Consider the following 23360-nt stretch of genomic DNA (forward strand, 5'->3'; position numbering starts at 1 on the left):
TTTAGGAAAATGGTGAAGACCTATCTTTTTTGCAGGCCTTCTCTTGATGTATAAAAGCTTGTTTTATAGCAGATTGAGAGCCGTCTTGTAGCCCAGACTTTTTCCTGTTTTTGTTTCATGTTGTTGTTTGTTGAAAATAAATGAATACATCCCAAAGGCAATGTGTCATTTGTAGTCCCCAATACCACCCATTGATATATAGGGGTCAAGATCTTAAATGCTACGGGATGAAGTTATCAGAAATCAAGGAAAATGTCTTTCCTGCTCTGTTTCATTTTTGTCCCCTCCCTTCCCCCCCCCCCCAGCTCACCTCTCCCAATCCTATAGAGCTGACCCTTCCCACTGGCTGATCATAGCCACAGTCTCTGTAAGTAGAGCTGTCTTCTCTGATTGCCCCCCCCCCCCCCCCAGTGCTTTGACATTGGCTAATTGATCAATACACAGTCTTTGCTGCTAGTTAAACTGGAAGCAGACAGGGCAGGCTCACTTGTAGAGGGGAGAGTATTGGAAACTGCAGATAGAGGTTTTAAAATCTGAAAAATATCCAGACACATTAGTCATCCTTCTAGCTTCTAGGCATTATTGCAAAAATCTGTTGAATCCTGAAATAAGACAGACACTTGCCAGTCTTTGCCTCCTGAGTACATCTTACTAAATAATTGCACCAAAAGACTTGTATAGCGTGCCAATGCATTTAATCTGGTCCTGCCCACAGCAACAGATATTAACTGGCAGTTCACATAGCAACCAATAAGAAAACTGTATGATTTAGTCAATAGTTTTCACAGCAGTATTAACAAAGAAAATTAAATAAACAGCAGAATGATTAAAATGCAACCCAACAGGGATGCATAATTATTTACAGTGTGTGTGTATATCTCTGTAGTGTGTTGTGTGTTTCTGTCGAGTGAGTGTGTTAAGCATGAGGGAGAGGGGGGAGAGCTGTGGAAGGTATGGGAGTAGCTTTGGAAGCTGGGAGGGCATTTGTAGGGCATACTGGGGGTGGGGAAAGTTTAGAACAGGGCAGTGGTGTTCCTACTCTCGATGACATCCGGGGCAGATCGCCGATGCACCCCCCCCCCCCCGGGTGCAGCGCCCCCCCGTGAAATGACACCTCCCCCCCCGGCGAAATGGCACCCCCCTGGGTGCACGCCGCTGGGGGGTGCTGCTGCGCGCACCTGTGGGCTCCGAGTTCGCTACGCTAACTTCGCTGGTTCGCTGCAGCTCCCTCCCTCTGCCCCGGAACAGGAAGCCCACAGGCACGCGCCGCAGCACCCCCCAGCGGCGTGCACCCGGGGCAGGGCAGACCGCCCCCCCCCCCCTTGGTACACCACTGGAACAGGGAGAATCAGTTTGAAAGGAGCAATTTCCTAACTGTTGTGTTTCACCACAATTTAGGTGCCCACTTTACGCGGGCTGTGAGCCTATTCTATGATGGTGTATGTATGCATGTAATTGGCATTACAGAATATTAGCACAAGTCAGCATCAATGAGCCTACATTTAGGTGTGAATATTTATGCCAGGTCTATGGCTGACATCAATGTTAGCACCTAAATGCAAAATGTATACAAGTAATTTATAGTATTCGCTAAGTTAAGTACATAAATATCAGCCCTGCATCTGCCCCTGCCACTCCTCTATGAACATCCCCTTACAATTATACACTAAGTCATTTTAGCACATAATTATACAATAGCAGTTGAACTCACCATTGCCATTTACACGCGCAATGTACACTTGCGTGCATAAATGCTAGTATTCCATACATTTAAGCAACCTGTAATAGAATATGGGGGCTATGTGCCCTTTACCTGTTTTACGCATCCCATTCTTTCAATTTTCACAATTATTTTGCCTCCAGACAGACATTCTCAACACCCTTTCATATAATTCTTTCCAAGTTGCTTTGGGTTGGAATGATTCAAAAGCTCCCTACACAGTTATTTTGAACTAAGTTGTAATTTAGTGCAGTGTTTTCGAAGTCTGTTCCTGGAGTACCCCTTGCCATTTGAAGATATCCACAATTAATATGTATGAAAGAGATTTGCATATAATGGAGGCATATTCATTGTAGATATCCTGAAAACCTGACTGGCAAGGGGTACTCCAGGACTGGACTTGGGAAACGCTGCTGTCCCAGGACTGTGTAATCATGAGCTAGCGATTTGAGTGCTTAGAAAGGAGACTTAAATCTAATCTCTGCCGAGATCAGGACAAAACAAATCAGCTTCAGCTTCTAGTTTATTTTATTTATTTATTGCATTTGTATCCCACATTTTCCCACCTCTTTTCAGGCTCAATGTGGCTTACAATACATCATGAATAGTGGAGAAGTATAAGAAATAAACATTTAGTATTACAGAAGGATCTTGAGTAACATGATAGTGAAATAGCATGAAATTAGTATAGCAAGCAAATGTTATGAGACTTTTTTTGGAGGGTTCACATTTGTTACTCTTTGTGGTATGCCTTGTTAAAGAGATGTGTCTTCAGAAGTTTGCGGAAGTTAGTTAGTTTGTAGATCGTTTTTAAGTTGCGCAGTAGCGCGTTGCAGAATTGTGTACTCAAGTAGGAGAAGGTTGACGCATACATTAGTTTGTATTTTAGACCTTTGCAGTTGGGGTAATGAAGATTGAGGAATGTGCGGGTTGATTTTTTAGCATTCCTGGGTGGTAAGTCTATCAGGTCTGACTCAAAGTGTGGCTGATGACTATGCTAATCCGCTCTTTTTTTCTACTTTCCCCAAATGTTTGCCTCCCAGACCCTAGGTTGCCCTATTTGTAAGAAACAACTGTCATGCTTTTTTTTTCTTTTTCTTTTACCAATCAGCTGACAAGTTTAGAAATCATACATGCACATCTTGCATAAGAACTACCAGGGTTCAGGAGCCAGTCCTGAGCTCTGCAAGGTGCTGTAAAAGCCACTCTAATGTTTGCACAAACCTATCTAATTTGTAATTTCCATGTGCAGGTGGATTGTGGAAGACAGTTTTACTTGTGTGATTTTCAAAACATTTATTTTAATGCCTCTCATTTGCTAACTCACATTTTTAGTTATATCTTTAGAAAGAACAGGAAAATAGGGTTTTTGCATATGTCAAAAATGGAAAACAAAACCCCCCCAAAAACAACTTTCCTATGAGAATGAAAACCACAGAGCTTTCCATACAGAGGAACAGATATAAAACTGAAGCAGTGTGGAAGAACTTCCCTTCATTTAAAAAATGAAACAAAAGGAGAAAGGAAGTAAGATTGTAAACAAACAAAACAAAACAAATTTTTACATGTAAAGTCTTTTTTCCCCTCATGATTTTAGAACAAAATCTGAAAGAAGACAGAGAACCTGGTCATATTAATTTAATAGACTAACATCTTACTATTTGGTGCTAAATTAAAAAATAGCCTAAAGCAGCCTCCGAAGGCCAGAGAATTTGCCCCAGGGTTGAGCACCTACCTTGATCATCTGCTTCACAGACTGCACTGTCTGGCTGGGGAGAACATCAAAGGATTCACAGAGGCCTTCAAAAGCGATAAAAACCTTCATTCTGCAAAGGATGCCAGTGGCAGTTTGCCCCGTTCTGAAAATGTCGGACTACATCTTCCAGGTCGAGAGAGAGAGAGAGTGTGTGTAACGTCTGCCAAGAACTGTTCTGCAGGGAAGGATTTCACCACTGCTGAAATAAAGGGCACAAAAGGCTTTCTCTGGCCAGACTTTTCAGCCACATATTCTCCACCCCCATCACTAAACAAAGCTGCTCTTTCTATCAAGGCAAGAGTGAACAAGTTCCAAACCTGCAAAGTCAAAACCAACAATGCTCTGAGTTCTAGTAAAAACAACATTTACGTCATGGTCTGTGCCATAGGTGCCAACATTTCAAAGTTATTGTGTAGAGAGGTGTGGTAGCCGTGTAAGTCCACTTTTAAAGGTAATCAATAGAAATAAAATAAAACATGGAAAAGAAAATAAGATGATTCCTTTTTTATTGGACATAACTTAATACATTTCTTGATTAGCTTTCGAAGGTTGCCCTTCTTTGTCAGATCGGAAATAAGCAAATGTTGGTAGATGACAGACTTAAAAAGAAAAGAATGGCACACATCCTTGCAACTATCCGGCTGCAAACTATACCAAAACATTTCACAGGACCCCAGGGTCATTCACAAAGGACAAATATTCAACATTAAGAAATCTTTCACGTGCTCATCTTCCAATGTGATATATATCATTCAGTGTAAAAAACGCAACGAAGGCTGCTACATTGGAGAAACAAGTCAGATGCTAAAGAAGAGATTTCATTTACATAGACACCATATGAAAAATGCTAGTACCAATAAAGATGTCACGCCTGTGGGACAGCACTTTACAAAACCAGAACACTGTACCAGTGATTTCATGGTAAGAATCCTGAAAGGGAACTTTAAAACAATACAGGAACCTAAAACCTTTGAAGTCAGAATGATTAAATATTTTGACACCCACCAGACAGGACTTAACAAAGATCTGGGTTTTCTAGCCCATTATAAACCATAAGATTGTACTATTTTGTCACCGTCCTATTTCCATGCATATCTTCCTATCCCTCATCCACCCGACTATTCCTGTCTCTCACCTATCCACCCCCATCCTGTTAGACTGTCACGAAAATGCTTTGATGTTTCACTTATATATACTGTCATCTACCAACATTTGCTTATTTCCGATCTGACGAAGAAGGGCAACCTTCGAAAGCTAATCAAGAAATGTATTATGTCCAATAAAAAAGGTATCATCTTATTTTCTTTTCCATGTTTTATTTTGTTTTATTTCTAAAGTTATTGTGGGAGCCAAACACAATAAAAATTGTCTCTTTCTGGACACAAGGAAGGCCATAGCTTAATACTGGGGGGTGCTTAGCACCCACAGAGCTGGCTCCTGCAGTCTGTGTTTATATATTGATTACAAATGGATGCACTAACAGTAGCCTATATATTTGATAAATATTTGTCGAAATGATCCGAGTTCAAATCCAGTGTTGTCCCCAGTATTTTCTATGGCAAATTAATCCTTTTACTAAAGGATTAAGCACTAACGTATGGTTAGTATGCCAAAACAGGTGTAATGCCTTCTTACTGGGCACACCTGGATTCGGGGTTTGAACTGGCTGGAGCCTCCTGAAGGCAGTTTCCGTCAGTCCCTTACTCACTTGGCATTCGGTGCCTCCACCTGGGGAAGAAAAGTGTTAGCGGGTAGGATTACCCTCTCCATCCAAGAAAAATAAAAGAAAGAGAACTGCTGTGAACAGGGTTGGATAATAAATCAAACAGGTTTTTTAAAACTATTTATACAGATCTTTATATATTCAGCTATTATACACAAATACCAATAGTCTTTGCACTTAACCTCTTAAAGCAAATATAAACAAAACACCAATAGTATTGGCACTTAACCTCTTAAACCATATGCACTCTGTGATTAACAGTTAGTCTTTTGACTCAGGTATTCAGTCTTTCACATTCTGTTCAGACCCTGTCAGTCTTACTTGCCAAGGTAGTAGCTGTAGGCTTAGTCAAATCAGTGTATGGGAATGACTGTGTGCCTAGATCTCTCCTCTCCTTGCAAGTCTCCCAGTCTCCGCGAATCTTACCCCTCCTGCAGGGGACTCCTTTGGCTGGTGGCTGCAGGTTCCTAGATGCCTGCTGGGCTCCTAGGGAGCCTTCTCCCTCACTGGGCCCCTAGTACTGATCGCACACACCCCAGAGCTCTTCAAGAGAAGCCTCTGGGGTTTCTCCCTGCTGGGGTTCAGGATTACCAGCCCTTAACAGGGCTCTGCAACTGCTAGTTCAAGGGTTCCTCACTAGATGGCTACCTCTACTCCTCCCACCCCTAGGCACTAATAGTGCTCTCACAGGCCCTGTTTTTCTACCATGAGTTGTTCCCAAAAGCTCCTTTGCTTTGATCATGCTCCTTTTGCCTTGGTGTTCCCTCTGCATGGCTTCAGAGTTTCCAACTCTAAATAACACTCTGTAACCACCAATTTCACTATTAGAGGACTCTCCTTCTAGCCAGAATCATCAGAGACAGATCAGCAAGAAACAAACATCCTCAACAAATAATAATCTTGCGCATTGAATTCCCAATGTGCCATCAATCGACCTCTCTCCTAAATTCATGGGGAGCAGGATTTTAAGTCCCTCATTTTGACTCGGCTGTTTCCATACAGTACATAGGGATAGTCGGTCCCACAAGCTTTATTCATTTCAGTGAATTAATCCCCTCAAAGTGTGTACAAATGCTCCCATCAATCTGTCTGCCTGCTCTCATTTGCATGCAGGAAAAGATGAAGGACCCATATCCCTCCTGCAAAATGTAACAAATTTCAATCAACTACCTTCCTGTGTAGCTGTACTAAGGCAAGCAAAGTGACAGTTCACCTTAGAAAGAAGAGAGGTGTGGTAGCCGTGTTAGTCCACTCTTCAGGTTATCAATAGAAATCAAACAAAATAAAACATGGAAAAGAAAATAAGTTGATACCTTTTTTATTGGACATAACTTAATACATTTCTTGATTAGCTTTCGAAGGTTGCCCTTCTTCGTCAGATCGGAAATAAGCAAATGTGGTAGCAGATAGTATATATAAGTGAGACATCCAAGCATTACTTTGACAGTCTGACAGGGTGGGAGGGTGGGGGTGGGTAGGAGGTATGCATGGGGACATCAAAGCATTTCATTGATATTCTAACAGGATGGGTGTGGGTAGGTGAGAGGAGGGTGATAAACAGAGAAATACAATTTTATGGTTTATAATGAGCTAGAAAACCCAGATCCTTGTTAAGTATTTACCTTTCAGGATTCTAACTATGAAATCACTGGTGCAGTGTCCTGGTCTTGTAAAATGCTGGCCCACCTTAGAAAGAATAAACCTGTGTTTTTAGAAACACTTTAGCAGGATTTCTTCTTTCCCCTTATTCTTAATGAAAACCCATCTCACCGGGGTGTGTGTGTGTGTGGGGTGCTTCACAGGCTTTAAACTAAGTTTTTGTACAGTAATTTGCCTATTTGCGTATGCTAATCGCCCATTATTTATATTTTTCTAATTTTATTTATTTATTTACTAGTAAAAGAGGCCCGTTTCTGAGCAAATGAAACGGGCGCTAGCAAGGTTTTCGTCGGCAACACCCCCCCCCGCCAACCCCTTCGTTGTTGTGGCATTGCTCCGCCCTCAACGTCATGACGTTTGACGCGAGGGCGAGGCCCGTAGCGATTTCCCACCCACCCCTGCCTCCCTCCCTGCCAACCCCTTCGTTGTTCTGCCATTGCTCCGCCCTCAAGGGCGGGGCCCGGAGCGATCTTTGCACTGCTTCAATTCTTTTTACATCCTTAGCAAAATATAGCCTCCAAAACTGAACACAATACTCCAGGTGGGGCCTCACCAACGACTTAACAGGGGCATCAACACCTCCTTTCTTCTGCTGGTCACACCTCTGTCTATACAGCCTAGCAACCTTCTAGCTACGGCCACCGCCTTGTCACAGTTCAGAACCTCAGATACTATCACCCCAAGATCCCTCTCCCCATCCATACATATCAGACTCTCACCGCCTAACACATACGTCTCCCGTGGATTTCTACTCCCTAAGTGCATCACTTTGCATTTCTTCGCATTGAATTTTAATTGCCAAACCTTAGACCATTCTTCTAGCTTCCGCAGATCCTTTTTCATGTTTTCCACTCCCTCCCGGGTGTCCACTCTGTTACAAATCTTAGTATTGTTCGCAAAAAGGCAAACTTTACCTTCTAACCCTTCGGCAAATATATTGAACAGAATCGGCCCCAGCACCGATCCCTGAGGCACTCCACTACTCACCTTTCCCTCATCCGAGCGAATTCCATTAACCACCACCCTTTGATGTCTGTCCGTCAACCAGTTCCTAATCCAGTTTACCACGTCAGGTCCTATTTTCAGCCTGTCCAGTTTATTTAAGAGCCTCCTGTGGGGAACCGTGAGGCTCTTAAATAAACTGGACAGGCTGAAGATAGGACCTGATGTGGTAAACTGGATTAGGAACTGGTTGACGGACAGACGCCAGAGGGTGGTGGTTAATGGAATTCGCTTGGATGAGGGAAAGGTGAATTGCTGTGGCTGCCACACTGCATTCACAGGAAGGAGGTCTGGAGCAATGTAGCGATTACTGTAGCCCACGCCAGTGGAGAAATGCTACTTTATTAATACGGGCGGAGCAGGTGGCAGCAGCAGCAGTATTGCAGGTTTGCACTCTGACCCTTTTTCCATTGACCCCACTCAACCCAGTTATGCAAGACCCGGGCCAGGACAAATACCCTTCCTCCCCTTAAGTACAAGCAGCCCACCTAGCAAGCATCAAAATGGGAACTTCAAGCTAATCTTAAATTGGGTCTGTGAGTGCTTAAATGCCTGATCCCTGCAACACAACAAAACCAAAGTACGTAATGGACAAAACTCAACCCTAACGATGCACGATTCCCTAATGCGCCTATGCCACACATGATCTCTATCTTACCACAATATCACTTTGTATTTGTTCTCACTGGAGTCTGCAAACGCCCTCCGGTACTATGTAAGTCACATTGAATCTACAAATAGGTGGGGGAATGTGGGATACAAATGTAACAAATAAATAAATCTGAACCAATGCAATTTGGAATTGACCCAAATGAAAATTAAGTAGACAGCTTGAAGTGATAGGGAAAAGCCCAGGACAATTGAGGGGAGGGGAGGGGATGGGCACAGGAGACAGCGGCACACAATTTCCCCGACTTCTACTTTAGGGACCGAATCCAATTGATCCAACAAACATACGAGACCAACTAAAACAAGAGAGCAACACCCACATCACTTGCAAAAAAAAAAAAAAAAAAAAAGACCCAACCACACGAGACTGGAGGAGCCAGACCGGGAAGAGAATGGCAGCTCTCCGTGTGATTGACGTGTTGCAGATAGCCAATCCCGGTGGCTGCAGGGCTTGGAGGCGGGATTTCCGTGTGGCTGCCGCCCTGCTCGGTGTGTGGTGTGCGGTGTGCAGGGAAATGCTGCTGGTGAGCACTGGTAGAGCAGTGGGGTAGTGGCCGGTGGTCCGGTACCCAGGATATTCGCCTTGTGGTCCGGTAGGTGGCTTGTTTTGATTGTTCCTCCTTTCTGTTGCTTCTGGAGGGGGGGGGGGGGGGGTCAGGAACCATGGGTGCACCCTTACTGGCTTGGGGACCCCGCAGGAAGATCAGTTGTCCTAGCACGGGCATTAAAGTTCAGCTCGGGCTTTCGTTTTTGTCGCTTTCTGAAGAACTGTGCTTTTGAGTGTGACAAAAATGGAAGAGGGGACTAGCACAAAATATTGCTTCTCGTCTGAAGAGGGTGATGTTTACTATTGCGTCAGTCGGGGATTGGCCAGTCTCGTGGTTTTTTTTTTTTTGGTGGTGTCAGAATATTGCATTTTTGGTTTTAGGTTGCCTCCACTAAAAAAGATCCAGGGTGACTTAAAGCAAAGCTGCAAAATGGAATTATATGTTAAAATACAAAATGTAACACTTTTTCTACTCCCATCTCACCTAAAGTTAATACTGTTCCCCTCTATTCACTCGACAATGTAGTAAAGCTGGGGTTCTTTTCCTCACTCCAGTTGCCCCCCCCCCTACTCTTCCCAGTTGTAAGGTTAGCATGTTGATGGGAAAGCAGTTGTCAACGAAATCTGCAGAATTAAATGAGTAAGACAACATCAGCCAATAAATATAATTGTAATGATGAAGCATCCCAAATATAATGCTGTTAAGCAGCACAGCAGGCTGAAGGATGTATTTTGAGACCCTAATGTGAATGTACAGGGTTTACAAAGAGAATAAAGACAGGATTGATAGGGTGCATTATTAACTGTACTATATTAGGATAGAAATAAAGGGTAAGTTTCTGTTAACTGGGTGCTGGCATCAGGGGCGTAGCCAGACCGCAGTGGGAGGCGACCAGCTGCCGCTAACCCCCCTCGCTGCCCTGCTGCTCCCCACCCACTGTTGCAAGAAATACCTTGGCTGGTGGGGGTCCCCAACCCCTGCCAGCTGAAGCCTTGCCCAGTGCCGGTCTCCGGTGCCACCACATTGCTCTGCGCTGTCTTCCCCTTACGTCCTACACGCTCCTTTTAGTGAAATTGAGCATGCTCTGTTTCACTAAAAGCGTGCCCATTTTGAAAATGAGCCCCTTAATGTGCATAAGTGCTAGCAAGGCACCTAAGAGTTATTCTGTAAGGGCTTGTGTAAGTGGCATAGTGTGCAAATGCAAGAGGATGTACATGAAAGTGTAGTGTGGGTGGGACTTCCACTTAATGCACTTAACTTACAGAATACTGTCAGTTATGTGTGTCCCTGCTGCATTTAAGTGACTGCAGTTAATGCCAGTTTTATGGCTGGTGTAACTGTGGGTATGTAAATATATTCTATAAGGTGGGGATTCTCAAACCAGTCCTCAACACATCCAGCCAGTTAGGTTTTCAGAATGCCCACAATAAATATGCATGAAATAGATTTGCATGCAATGGATGTAATCCGTGCAAATTTACGACATGCGTTTTCGTTGCGGATATCTTGAAAACCTGACTGTCTAGGTGTGTCCCGAGGACTGGGCTGAGAACCCTTCTTATATGGGAATTTTAGGTGCCTAGATGCCATTATAGAATAGGTTCTCACTGTGCATCCTGGGGGCACCTAAATGGAGGTGCCCACTTGTTAAATTGCCCCCATAGTATTGAGTGTTACACTAATTCTGTAATATTTGGATACACAAGTAGATTGAGAAACATCTTGTGGCAGGGACATCTTGAAAAGTTGCATTGTGACTATATCATGTCAAATCTGCCTGATTAAATTCAGGTGAAAACTAGTCAAGATCTTGGTGCTCTGCAGTGAAAGTCTTAAAATACTCATTGCCTATTGCCTTGTTTAATGATCTAGTCCTGGATGCCGTTGAGCCGGTAGTGGGAGGCGGGGCTGGAGGTTGGGAGGCGGGGATAGTGCGGGGCAGACTTATACGGTCTGTGCCAGAGCCAGTGGTGGGAGGCGGGACTGGAGGTTGGGAGGCAGGGATAGTGTTGGGCAGACTTATACGGTCTGTGCCAGAGCTGGTGGTGGGAGGCGGGGATAGTGCTGGGCAGACTTATACGGTCTGTGCCAGAGCCGGTGGTTGGGAAGCGGGGCTGGTGGTTGGGAGGCGGGGATAGTGCTGGGCAGACTTATACGGTCTGTGCCCTGAAGAGCATAGGTACAAATTAAAGTAGGGTATACACAAAAAGTAGCACACGAGTTGTCTTGTTGGGCAGACTGGGTGGACCGTGCAGGTCTTTTTCTGCCGTCATCTACTATGTTACTATGTTGTCTGGTGCACATCTTTCCATTCCATCCTGACTTAGGCTCAGTCATATGCATTTTAGAGCAGTATTGCTTGAAACTGGATTGGCAAATGGTGATGCATTGTTTGCTGTGCCAGCTTATTCAGTGAATTATGGTATTAAGAAGCAGAGACAAGCTGAATCTGTTTCAGTACTGCCAGCCATTACTGGGAGTGGTAATGGTGGCACCTGATATCTGAAGGAAAGGAAAGCAGAAGTAGTGCCAGGGTTTGCAGCAGTACTTTTTTTGACATGGTTCCTGGTGAAAAGCTTTGGCAAGGGAAAAGGACAATCCTGGGTAGCAACGATGCCTCCTCCTTAGTCACAAAGTAGCAAGAATGAATCCAGTCTTAGTTGAAGCCTTCCACCCTCTTCTCAGCCATGTGATGTTCATTGAGGATGGAGGGAAAGGCTTGATGTAAAATAGAATCTCCACCAGGGCTTCAACTGGAGTTATTGATGCCCTCCCTGCCTTAGAACTTAAAGCCTCTCTGCTGAGGCCCTAGCTTAAGAAGATATCCTGTTCCTTAAAACTAGAGACCAACCGAAACTGTCTGAAAACGTTTGGCTGAAACTGCAGCCAAAACTCATCACTTGGTTTTGCCCAAAACCGAAACAGAAAACTTGTTTGATTGTGTGCACGTGGAACCAGTGAGGGTTGCTGCGGATTGTAAGGGCCTGCAGTCTGTTTTCCTCTGCTAAATCTGCAGTATCCAAGCTAGAATATAATTTTAAATAATAAAAAGACAATATTTTACCTCTGAGAAAAATAGCTTCCACACACATGGACCACCGCTAATGAAAACAGTGGCTGACTTTGCACTACACTTGGAGTGCGACATCATAACTTCACAGAGAGGCTAATTCCTAAAAAGCTTATTTCAAATTTATAGACTTAAATTCCTGCTAAAATTTTATACCAAAGGTATTTATTTGGAGCACTCTGGGACCCTTTTACTACTACTACTTATCATTTCTATAGCGCTACTAGACGTACGCAGCACTGTACACTTGAACATGAAGAGACAGTCCCTGCTCGACAGAGCTTACAACTAAGCTGCATAGGCACCTACGCTCGTCAATTTTAAACTACTGCCTGGCTACCGCTTGGTCCGGGTGGTAATTTCATTTTTTACACTCGTCCACCAAGCGTGCCAGAAATTTTCTGGCAGCATTGTATTCGCATAGACCATTACCAACTGGTTAATGTGTGAGACTTTACCACTAGATCAATGGGTGGCGGTAAGGTCCCAGGCCCAAAATGAACATGCACCAATTTTTATTTTGCTGCACATCCATTTTTGTCAAAAAGCCTTTTTTTTTGCAGGTGCACTGAAATATGGACCTGCACGTTTCCAATACATGCGTCTACATCAGCGCAACTTAGTAAATGACCTCTCTATTACTATGTAAACTATTGTGCAAGATCATAACTGCATTACTTGCAATCGCAGTACAAAAAATAAATATAGAGTAGCCCCCCCCCCCCCCCAGAACTACCTTACAATCCCTGGTGGTCTAGTGGTGTAGTCAGGAAGCAGTGATACACCAGTTGTGGCAGCCATTTTGACAGCAGAGCCCCAACTTCTTGTCAAGTTTCTACATAAAAGCAGCTAATTTATTCAGTCTGCAATTACAAGTGTTCCCAAGCTCTTTTTGGATTGGATTTAGATTTTGCTTTTTTAAATTTGAGCTCAAAGTGAGCTTCAGGTACAGAAGATATTTTCCTGCCCCAGAGAGCTCAAGTTTCAAGTTTATTAAAGGTTTTTCTATTCCGTCCATCAAACACACATCTGAGCTTTGTACAATCTAGTAATAGTGAAATCATATAGACAGGCATTGAATGGGCAACAGGATAGAAACAATAGGAGCCAGGGTGGAAATACAATAGTTAATAGAAAAGCAGGAGACAGGTCTTGGGTAAAATAGGAGGAGGGAGGGGAAAGACAGGCCCAGATGCATCAAATAAACGTTAAAAACTCTAAAATGTTAAAGTCCCTAACGATTTTAAAAAAACGAAGAATGCACCAAAAAAACAAGTCGCACAGGTTCGGTGCGGTACTGTAAAGTACAATGCACCAAACCTGTGTAATCCCCGTCCGTGATCGGCCCCTAAAGCATGCGCAGAGCAGCCAAGCGTTATGCTGGCTGCTCTGCGCATGCCACAAATGTCAAAACTACAAAAAAAAAAAAAAAAAACCAAAACACAAACACGTGTGTTTTGGGAGGGGGCAAAGGCGCTCGTCAAGAGCGTCCTTCACGGATGTGCTTGCCCCCGCCCATCCCCACCCGAGTATGCCAGTGCTCTCCGCTTCCCCCCTGCATCCAAACCAATCATCAATTCAAAATAAAAAGCACAAACTTTGTGGGATTTTAGAAACTTTCAGGTTGCCCCGGCACCCCTCCCTTCCTGTTTCCCAGCTCCGCCTCCCACCATTCTCCGCCCCCCCCAGAGATCGTGGCCGCCGCCGCTCCCCCCCTCCACCGGGCCCCCTCCTTCCTACCGGGCCCGCGCAGCGCCTTTCAACTCTCTAAGGCGCTGCACGGGCAAGAAGAACGCCGAGTTGTTGCATCTTCACTGTCTTCGCGTCTCCTTTGCTGCTGGGCCCGCTCCCGTCTGACATAGGTTACTTTTGATTTTATTTTCTTTCCGTTTCTTTTTTAAGCAGGAAGGGGGGGGAGCCACGTTTTGTGTTTTTTATTTTGTTTTTGTACATGCCAGCATAGAATTTAAGGTGCGGGGAGAGCGGGGAGATGACAGCTCAGGCCTTAAGGACAGTTCTGAGCTCACGTAAAATTTCCGACGGTAAGTGATTCGTTGTAATCGTCGGTATGGTTAGTGCATTACTAATTGTTCACATTTGAATTGGAAGTGACTAGTTTGCATTACGTTTTCGTTATCTGCTAGCTGTTTCCGAAAAATGCCTATAATGCATGCAACGATGGAAATTTTCATCGTTAAAGGGTCATTAAAGGGTTGTTAATGTTTAGTGCATCTGGGCCTGAGTTTCCATGCAAACTCTTCTGGCTGTGGCCTAAATGCTTCTAAAAAGAGGTAAGTCTTTAAGTCCATTTTAAACTGATTGACGGTGATGTCTTCAGGCGTGCAGGCAGGGAGTTCCACAATACAGGGGCCTGTATTGAGAAAAGGAAACGGCGTGCTGAGCCTGGAGGAACATCATGAAGGGATGGGATAAAAGGTCCCACTGAGATGAGTGCAGCAGTCAAGGAGGGTGATATTGTTCCAAAAGATCAAAGAAAAAAGAAGGTTCTTGGGTAGTGCGAAGTTTGAATACAAGCAAAAATAATTTGCTGTCAGTTTGATAGTGAACAGGTAACCAATGGGCTTCTTTTAGCAAAGGAGTAACATGATCAAATTTTTTATCCATGGGCTTGATTCACATTAACCCATGCTAATTTGAGTTAAGCACACATTTAGTAAATAGATCTTATTGAGAGTAATGGGACTTGTGTTTTTTAACGGGTGTTACACTATTACAGCAGGTAACGTACAACAGTGTGGTTGCCATAGTCCACTTGAATTCACAAAAATAAAGACGCTCGTTTTTGAAGTATATAGATGTCTCAAAAGGCCAAAATGGACGTCTGTGTGCTTCAAACGCCCAAATCCCAATTTTGAAAAGGCAAAATAGAGATGCCCAACACTGCAGTATGTCCAAATAGCAAATGGGTGCATCTTGCGCCTGAAATCTGGATGTCCAACAGCGATTACCTAAGTGGAAGAAACGTCCTTAACAGAGCAGGAAGCAGGTCTGAGGAATAGCCTAGTGGTTAGTGCAATGGACTCTAAACCAAAGGACTTGGGTTCAAATCTCATGGCAGCTCTCTTTTTTTTTTTTTTTTTTTTTTTTAAATGCTCTGCAAAAAGTTTAAAGTCAGTGATCGCCTCCACCAGGTCTACCAGCGGCAGAACTGGAATGATCCAAGCAGGGGTCATATACCACATTCATATCGCCCGCCAAGACTACAGGGAGATGGGCATAAGGTTGACACGCCTGAAGCAAGCTGCTAAAAAAACACACGGTTTGGTACGACTGAACCATAGAAACCAAGACAAACCCTGGCCTTTGCATATTAACCTGAATACAAATATAATGGCCCTCTGAATCCTTAATGAGCAACTTGGCCTGGCAGGCCAGAGATTTTCTAATCAGCACTGCCACACCACCCTGCAGCAGGGGAGCAGAAAACCTCCCCCACCCAGATATGCTGTAACTTGAGATGCTTCTCAGTAGACAAATGGGTTTCCTGAAGAGAGATGATAGTAACATAGTAAATGACCACAGATACCTGTATGGTCCATCCAGTCTGCCCAACAAGATAAACTCATTTTACATGGTATGTGATACTTTATACCCGAGTTTGATTTGTCCTTGCCATTCTTAGGGCACAGACTGTAAAAGTCTGCCCAGCACTGTTCTTGTACTAAGTTGTTATTATTTATTATTATTTATTGCATTTGTACCCCACATTGTCCCACCTTTTTGCAGGCTCAATGTGGCTTACAGAGTGTTGTTATGTTGTAGTCATTACATGATCTTAAATACATAAGCTGAAAGTAAATGATTTAGATGCAAGGTCATTATATGATTTTAAATACATAAGCTGGAAGTAGATGAATTAGATACAAGATGCTAGAAAGGTGTTGTGCGAGGCATTTTTGATGCATCTGAGTGATTTGAGGAATAAATTATTAAGGATGTCTTTCGTAGGCTTTGTTGAAGAGGTCTGTCTTCAAAGATTTGCGAAAGCTGGTTAGATTGTCCATATTTTTCAGGGTCATGGGTAGTGCGTTCCAGATCTGTGTGCTTTTATACGCAAAAGTAGTATAAAAAGTTCTGAAGCTGGGGACTTCCGGTTGGGGAATGGAGTAGCGAGGACGCGTGCTGACGCTGCTCCGGAGCACCCGAAACCTCTGCACCCGCTAACAGCTCAAAGTCCGACCGAAAAGCGGAAGATAAAAAACGTGAAGAGGCTGCCTACCTCCCGGTGCGCAACAAAGTGAAACAAACCCGATTGATGGTGTCGAAATCCACCCGAAGAGATCCAAAAGATAAGGCAAGAACCGGAGAATCCAAGATGGCGGACAAAACGGCGCCCGCATCCCCGACGCCTAGCTCACTGTGGGCTGCAGAAATAACGGAAGAAGTGAAAGCTGCAGTAGAGCAGGCAGTGGGGAGGAAGCTGCAGCTCATTTTGGATAAGCTTGACGGCATGGAGGAACGTCAGGCAACCTTGGTAGCGGATCTCCACGAGGCGCAGCAGAGGCTGGGGCAGGCAGAAGAGGACATACGGAGAGTGGTGGACGAACAACCCAGACTGGCGGCCAGATTAGAAGAGCTCAAAGCCAAGGTAGAAGATCTGGAGAACCGCTCCAGAAGGAAGAACCTCAGGCTAGTGGGACTCCCTGAGCATCTCCCAGACCGAAATCTCTGTAACTTCCTGGAGCATTGGCTGCCGGAGGCGCTCTCTGCCCCAGACCTAGCAGAGAGACTGAAAATCGAAAGAGCGCACAGGCTGGGGCCAAGAAGGGAGCAAGCAACAAGACCCAGAGTAACAATTCTAAAGGTGTTAAATTATGCACACAAAATGGAGATCCTGCACTTGCTGAGAGCAGGAAAGACATTGGAATATCAAGGGGAAAAATATTATGTTTCCAGGACTACTCCTTAAAAGTCTCAACAGCGAGAAAAGAAATTGCGCCCATATGCTCCGCGTTGTTTGGATTGAAGAAGAAATTTAGTCTGCTGTACCCTGCAAAACTAAAGGTGACTGATAATGGCCGAACCCTATTCTTTGAAAAAAAGCAGGAGGCCAAAGCCTATGTGGATCAGCTAATGCGGGCATCAAATGGAGACTGAAAAAGACAATATATCTTTGGGACGAATTGGCTGCTACTATGATCCTGAGAGAATACAGTAACATTAGAGGGGGAAAAAAAGAGATTTTGATATTGTGATACTCCAGCAGTTTGAAAAGGTGATTTGATTGGACAGCATGATGCTGTTTTTGAAGCATTGGACTGGCATGAGAGACAGGAGCGAGCTGGAAGGGGGTAACAACACTATAGGTTTGGGCTTTGCGTCGGACGAACAGGAGGAGGGCCTGACCCTCCTAACACTTTGATCCAGGGTGCTCCAATCTCTGGAAAGAGGGAGTCTAATGCCAAGTGGCATGAGTAGGGTAATGTACAGGGGGGAGGGGGATGGGGGAGGGGGGAGGGAAGGGGGAATGTTGGGGACAGACAGGGGAAGGATGGGTAAGGATTAGGAAGATTAAGGGGCAGATACATGTAAGTACTGAGGACCTGACTGTGGCAGATTGTGGAAGGGAAAAATGCAGGATGAATGGAAGGATGCATCGGGGAGGTGGTGGCGGGGACACCTCTCCGATGAGAATGCTGGGAAACTGCATGGAAACACTAACAAATAAGTATAGATGATGGCTCCCTTACAAGTTGTAACCTGGAACGTAGGGGGCATACACTCTCCAGTCAAGAGACAGAAAATATTAAAGATACTTAATGATCAAAATACATCAATAGCATCTCCTACAGGAGACACACCTCACAAAAGCAGAACATACTAAATTAAAGCGCTGGTGGGTAGGAGAAATGTTTGAATCCCCGGCGATGGGAGGGAAGGGAGGAGTGATCACACTGGTACGAAAGGGCATACAGGTGGAAGTTGTTAAGGTAGTGGGAGATGTTAAGGGGAGATATGTTGTAGCATCAGTAGTGCTGGATAGACAGTTGGTACTGCTCTGCAATATCTATGCACCAAACACGTTTGAAAAGAAATTTTTTACGCAGCTTATACGTACCATACAAGGCTTGGGAGAGATACCCCTCATAATAGGGGGTGATTTTAATGAGGCTGCGGACCCCACATTGGACAGGTCTAAACCAACGGGGAGAGAGCTGGCCAGGAAACGGAGGGGAATAGCGGCACTGGAGGAGGCATTAGATGTGGTAGGCGTGTGGAGAACCCTTAACCCCCTCGAGAGGGATTACACTCATCTATCAAGAGCACACTCCACTCTGTCTCGTATCGACTATATTTTTATGACCCGAGAACTATTTACACAAGTGGAATTTGCCAAACTTGGCCCTATAGTAGTCTCGGATCATGCCTGGGTAGCGGTACAACTGCAGTTGGATGGGGGACGAAGGGAGGATTATATGTGGAGATTCCCAATCTGGCTCTATCGGGATGGCCAGTTCTTACCTCACTTGATCAAATGCTGGAATGAGTTCAAAAGTAATAATGAGGCTCATAGGGCAGACCCAAAACTCTAATGCTTCAGCCACGGAGTCAGCTTCAGAACACTGGAGGTACGTTTTATTATATAGGATATACTTTTATTCCAGAATAGACCAAGTGTTGGGAACTAAGGATTTGATCCCCATGCTGTCTGATGCAAAAATTCATGAAATCTCCATCTCTGACCATGCAGCTATAACATATGACTTCAACTGGTTGCCCAATAAGATTAATTCTTCTCTCTGGAGACTCAGTATTACTCTACTATCAGATGCGGTGTTTATACAACACATATCTCAAAAGTCTGCTGAATTCTTCAACAACAACAAGAACTCTGTACTTTCTTATATTTCAGTTTGGGAGGCATTTAAGTCCTGGGTAAGAGGTGAAATATTTAGCTACTCATCTCATCTTCGCAAGGATAATAGTGCTAAAATTGCTAAACTGGAAAAGGAAATTCATCAGCTGGAAACAACTCTTTATACTTCTTCGTCCAAGTCTACCCTTCAACAGCTTAGGTCTCTTAAAATGCAATATAATTCTTTACTGTCCAGCATCTCTAATGTGATTACTTTCAAACAGTGCTATGTACTACTCAGAAGCAAACAAAGCTGGTAAAATGCTTGCAACTTATCTCAAGGGCAAAAGAACAAGACAGAAGATTGCGTCAATTAAGTCATCTGCAGGTTCCTTATTAACCTCCCCTTCACAAATTCTTGAGACTTTTGAATCCTTTTATATGTCACTATATTCTTCAGAATTCTCATCTCAGGACACTGAAATTTCCAGCTTTCTCTCGGAGCTGCAACTGCCACGCGTCTCGGACCGCCATATCAGCCAGCTTAACAAGCCTATTTCGCACGATGAGGTTTCTGCAATCAACAAGTTACCATTGGGCAAAGCACCAGGTCCAGACGGGCTACCAGCTGAGTTTTATAAGTCCTTTTTATCTTCCGTAGCAGTTCCATCTACAGTCCTACTTTCAAGCACTGCTGGAGTCTTCTTCTTCATGTTGCTTCTTGGATGCTAACATTATAGGGCTGCCTAAACCTAACAGAGACTTCACAAAATTACAGACCGATCTCACTTCTAAACACGGACTATAAAATTTATGCAAAGATTTTGTGTTGCAGAATTTGAAAAAGTTGTTCATTCATTTATACACAGAGATCAGGCTGGCTTTATTAAGTTTAGATGTGGTGCTGATAATACCAGGTTGCAATGCCATATTATCCACTTTGCCCAATCAAAGGAATATCCCGTATTATCAGTCTCCCTCAACGTGGAGAAGGTCTTTGATTGATTGGGTAGTTTGGAAATATTTGTTTGGCGTTCTCGAGCAGTTTGGTTTCCCTGCATCCTTTATACATATGCTGCAGCTGCTATACTCTCTACCCTTGGTGTGTATAATAGCCAATGGTGAATTTTCCAATCCATTTACTCTGCACAGAAGTACCAGACGGCAGTCCTATTTCACCATTGTTATTCAATCTGGCCCTCGAGCCTCTTCTAGTGGCAATCCGTAGCTCAAAGGACATTGCTGGCATTTCTTTGGGTAAGGAGGAGTTTAAACTCTGCATATGCAGATGATATTCTGCTATACCTCACCAATCATCTTTGGAAGCCCTCATTGGCCTAATTTCTAGATTTTCAAAGATTTCAGGTTATAAAATAAATTGGGATAAAACAGAATTGATGCCTCTGAATGACGTCTGCACTCCTTTTTTCCATTCAAGGATTGCCTCTCAAATGGGTGTCCTCCTCTCTTAAATACTTTGGTGTTCTTTTTGACAGGGATCTTGTTACCACTATTAAAATTAACTCTGACAAAATACTTGCGCAAGTTGAATCATCACTGGCTGCATGGTCTCCTTTAAACCTCACTTGGTGGGGAAGGCTGGATACCATCAAGATGATGATAGTCCCTAAAATTATATATACTATGAGTATGATTCCCCTTCTTTTCCCTTTTTCCTTTTACAGGCGACTGGAAAAACTGTTATCACATTTTTTGTGGAACCATAAGGTACCCAGAATTTCCCTAAGTAAGCTAAAACTACCGAAAAGACGTGGTGGAGTTAAATTTCCCAACCTTCTACTGTATCACAAAGCTTTCATTATGTGCCAAGGCGTGGAATGGGTTGCTCCGTTAAATGCTGATCCTCAGCTCAGATGGTTAATCTTCGAACAATCCATTATTGATCCGCTAGTGCATTCGTATTTAATTGGCATGTGCCTTCCTAAAAGTATTACCTCTAACCCGGTCGTCAACACTACCCATAAGTTATTTTTGCTCTTGGACAAATCTTTGAGTATTCCTTGGTCTGTTACGTCTTATATGCCCATGTAGAATAATCCCAACTTTAGAATTGATAAAAAACAAATCTCTTGGTCTCAGTGGCAACGCATAGGAATCTGGGCCCTGAAAGATCTGATTCATTTGAATAACCAGTCATGGAAGTCTTTCTCAGATCTGAAAGCGGAATTCTCGCTGCCAGATGCTCAGTTTTACCATTGACTACAGATTAGTTCTGTATTAATAAAAAGTAAGTTGCAAATTCAGCTACTATCTCCAACTCCTAGGCTTATTAATTTCAATTTGAGACTCCAGCATTCGGGTCATGCTGCTTTTTACATATATAAGCATCTCTTAAGTACGTCCCCTGCTAAGTGTACAGGATTGCGAAAATGTTGGGAGGAAGACATACAACAGCCTATTACAGATAAACTATGGGAGCAGTTATGGAACTCCCTCTTTAGATGCTCTAACTCTTCCTCAACGATCTAGTCCTTATATTTCTTCATGCATAGAACTTTGTGGACGCCGCATAGGCTACATACTATTTCGTCCTCCAATTTTCTAACTTTCTCAATCTCTTATAGGTAATATTAAGCACCTTATATTTGACTGTGTGTGTATCCAAAATTATTGGAAAGAAATTTGGGCACAGCTGGTAGACATTTTCCATCTCCCTGGCTCAATAATTTTTCGGTTTGTAATGCTTAAAGATCAATACCTTAAAAGCTTATTGACTATCAATGAATGCATCCTTGTTAACACCATGGTATATTTAACTTTGAAAGTAATCTTTACGCACTGGAAGTCCTTACATCAAGTCACTTATCAAGAATGGTGGAACTTGTTGTTACAAACTTACAAGTATGAAACATACCTTGCAAAAAAATCTTTTCGTTTTACCCTGTATAGGAAAAAATGGCTTCCTCTTGTATCTTACTAATGATGTAAAATGATGATTATCAAACTTGGTGTATCTTGTGGCTTATGCATGCTTCATGTTCTGTTGTAAACTTTTTTTTTCTCTCCCACTCTCCCCTTCCTCCTTCTTAATTTTAATTCTGATACTGTTCTCTTTTGTGATTGTGAGCTCATAATTTGCCTTGTGTTGTAATTTGTTACTTGTTGTCAAGTCATGAGCTCTTATTTTCCTGTTCTATTAAAAAGCAATAAAATAAATTAAACATAAAAAAAATTATGCTCCCTGCAACAATGACAAGAAATGGTCTACATCCGCATTGGTGCTTCTTCCCCCTGGTAATGTGCTCCCTGCCCCCCAGTTTGGCTGGGCATGAGCACAAGAGCTTTACTTAGCGCACAGCTCTTATGCGGATGCCCTGGCTCCAACCTTCCCCTTCAACTTTCTATTGCTGAACACTAATACGCACAGATGATTTGCATACTATTAGCATTGAGCATTAGGATTTTTTTGGACGCTGATACAGTGCCAGAGTTCTGAGCTTCAGGGCTTGTCTATTCAGAGACTTAAACCTGGGGCTGCTAGTTATCAAGAATTGACTCCAATCCTTAATCTAATTCCTTAATCAGTCGATGATGAGATAAAACATCACTTACAGTTGTATTGTGATGGAGTAGGGATTCTTTATATACATACAGAGTGAGTCTGTGTCTGTGATTATCTCCTCTCCCTGAGAAGAGGAACTATCAGTATCTGGTAATTTGAATACTGAAACACAGGACTAACATAAATTGCACTGCAATTATTGCAGTAGCAGCACTGGTAGCTGCAGAGGTAAAATAATCAGTGTGGTTCTCTACCCTGAGAGGAACAAACAGGAAGAGTTCAAGCCCTCTACACATTGAATCTGTGACCTAGGTATAGCTACCATCTCTCTCTATTTTCCTCAAGAGAGCAGTTGGAGGGAGGGGGGAATTCTGCTCATCCCTGCGTGCTCTGAGGCAGGCAGTAATGAATCTCCAAAAGGCACTGAGAGCAGAACAGAAGTGTTCATAAGGCTAATCACAGAGGACTGCTGAAATACAGGGACCTGGTCCATCTACATAGCTTAATAAATATACAAATGTAATCTGTCACAAACAGACAGTGCAAGCTGTCCTATGCAATGGGGGTAGAACAGTATTAACTAGGTAGACTTGGAGGAAAGTCATCACTTATCCTTGAAAGTGAGCTATGAGAAATAAATCCGCTTTTTATGATGTGCTTGGTGGACCTTGATCTTACTCAGCCTGGCTTATCTGATGGTCATCTATAGCAACTTGTGTGCCTAAATATCTGTAGGTTCATATTTCCAAAATACTATTTGACTTAAAGAAAAAGCTACTGCACTATGACAGGAGATGGGGTGGGAAATAATCTGCTTTTTTGTTCAGAACCTGTAAACTTATAAATTACTATCTCAGGAGGAGGTCATGTGAC

General features: G+C 43.4%; 2 protein-coding genes across 3 annotated transcripts in view; one reads left to right on the forward strand and one right to left on the reverse strand.

The window, feature by feature from the left end:
• ANKUB1 (ankyrin repeat and ubiquitin domain containing 1) overlaps positions 1–3753 on the reverse strand; it is a 28135-nt gene extending 24382 nt beyond the window's left edge. Inside the window, exon 1 of one of the 2 annotated variants that reach the window (XM_030216093.1) lies at positions 3456–3753. In XM_030216093.1, the coding sequence (XP_030071953.1) occupies positions 3456–3545 (90 nt within the window). In that variant the 5' untranslated portion in view covers positions 3546–3753. The remainder of the gene's footprint in view (positions 1–3455) is intronic. The other variant, XM_030216092.1, reaches the window with a different exon arrangement.
• Positions 3754–9003: 5250 nt separating this feature from the next.
• The window catches only part of RNF13 (ring finger protein 13), a 173813-nt gene continuing 159456 nt past the window's right edge, over positions 9004–23360 (forward strand). Inside the window, exon 1 of the mRNA XM_030216993.1 lies at positions 9004–9122. The gene's annotated coding sequence lies outside the window, so the exon portion shown is untranslated. The remainder of the gene's footprint in view (positions 9123–23360) is intronic.

This window comes from Microcaecilia unicolor, chromosome 10 (genome assembly GCF_901765095.1).
Source record: "Microcaecilia unicolor chromosome 10, aMicUni1.1, whole genome shotgun sequence".
Lineage (NCBI taxonomy): Eukaryota > Metazoa > Chordata > Amphibia > Gymnophiona > Siphonopidae > Microcaecilia > Microcaecilia unicolor.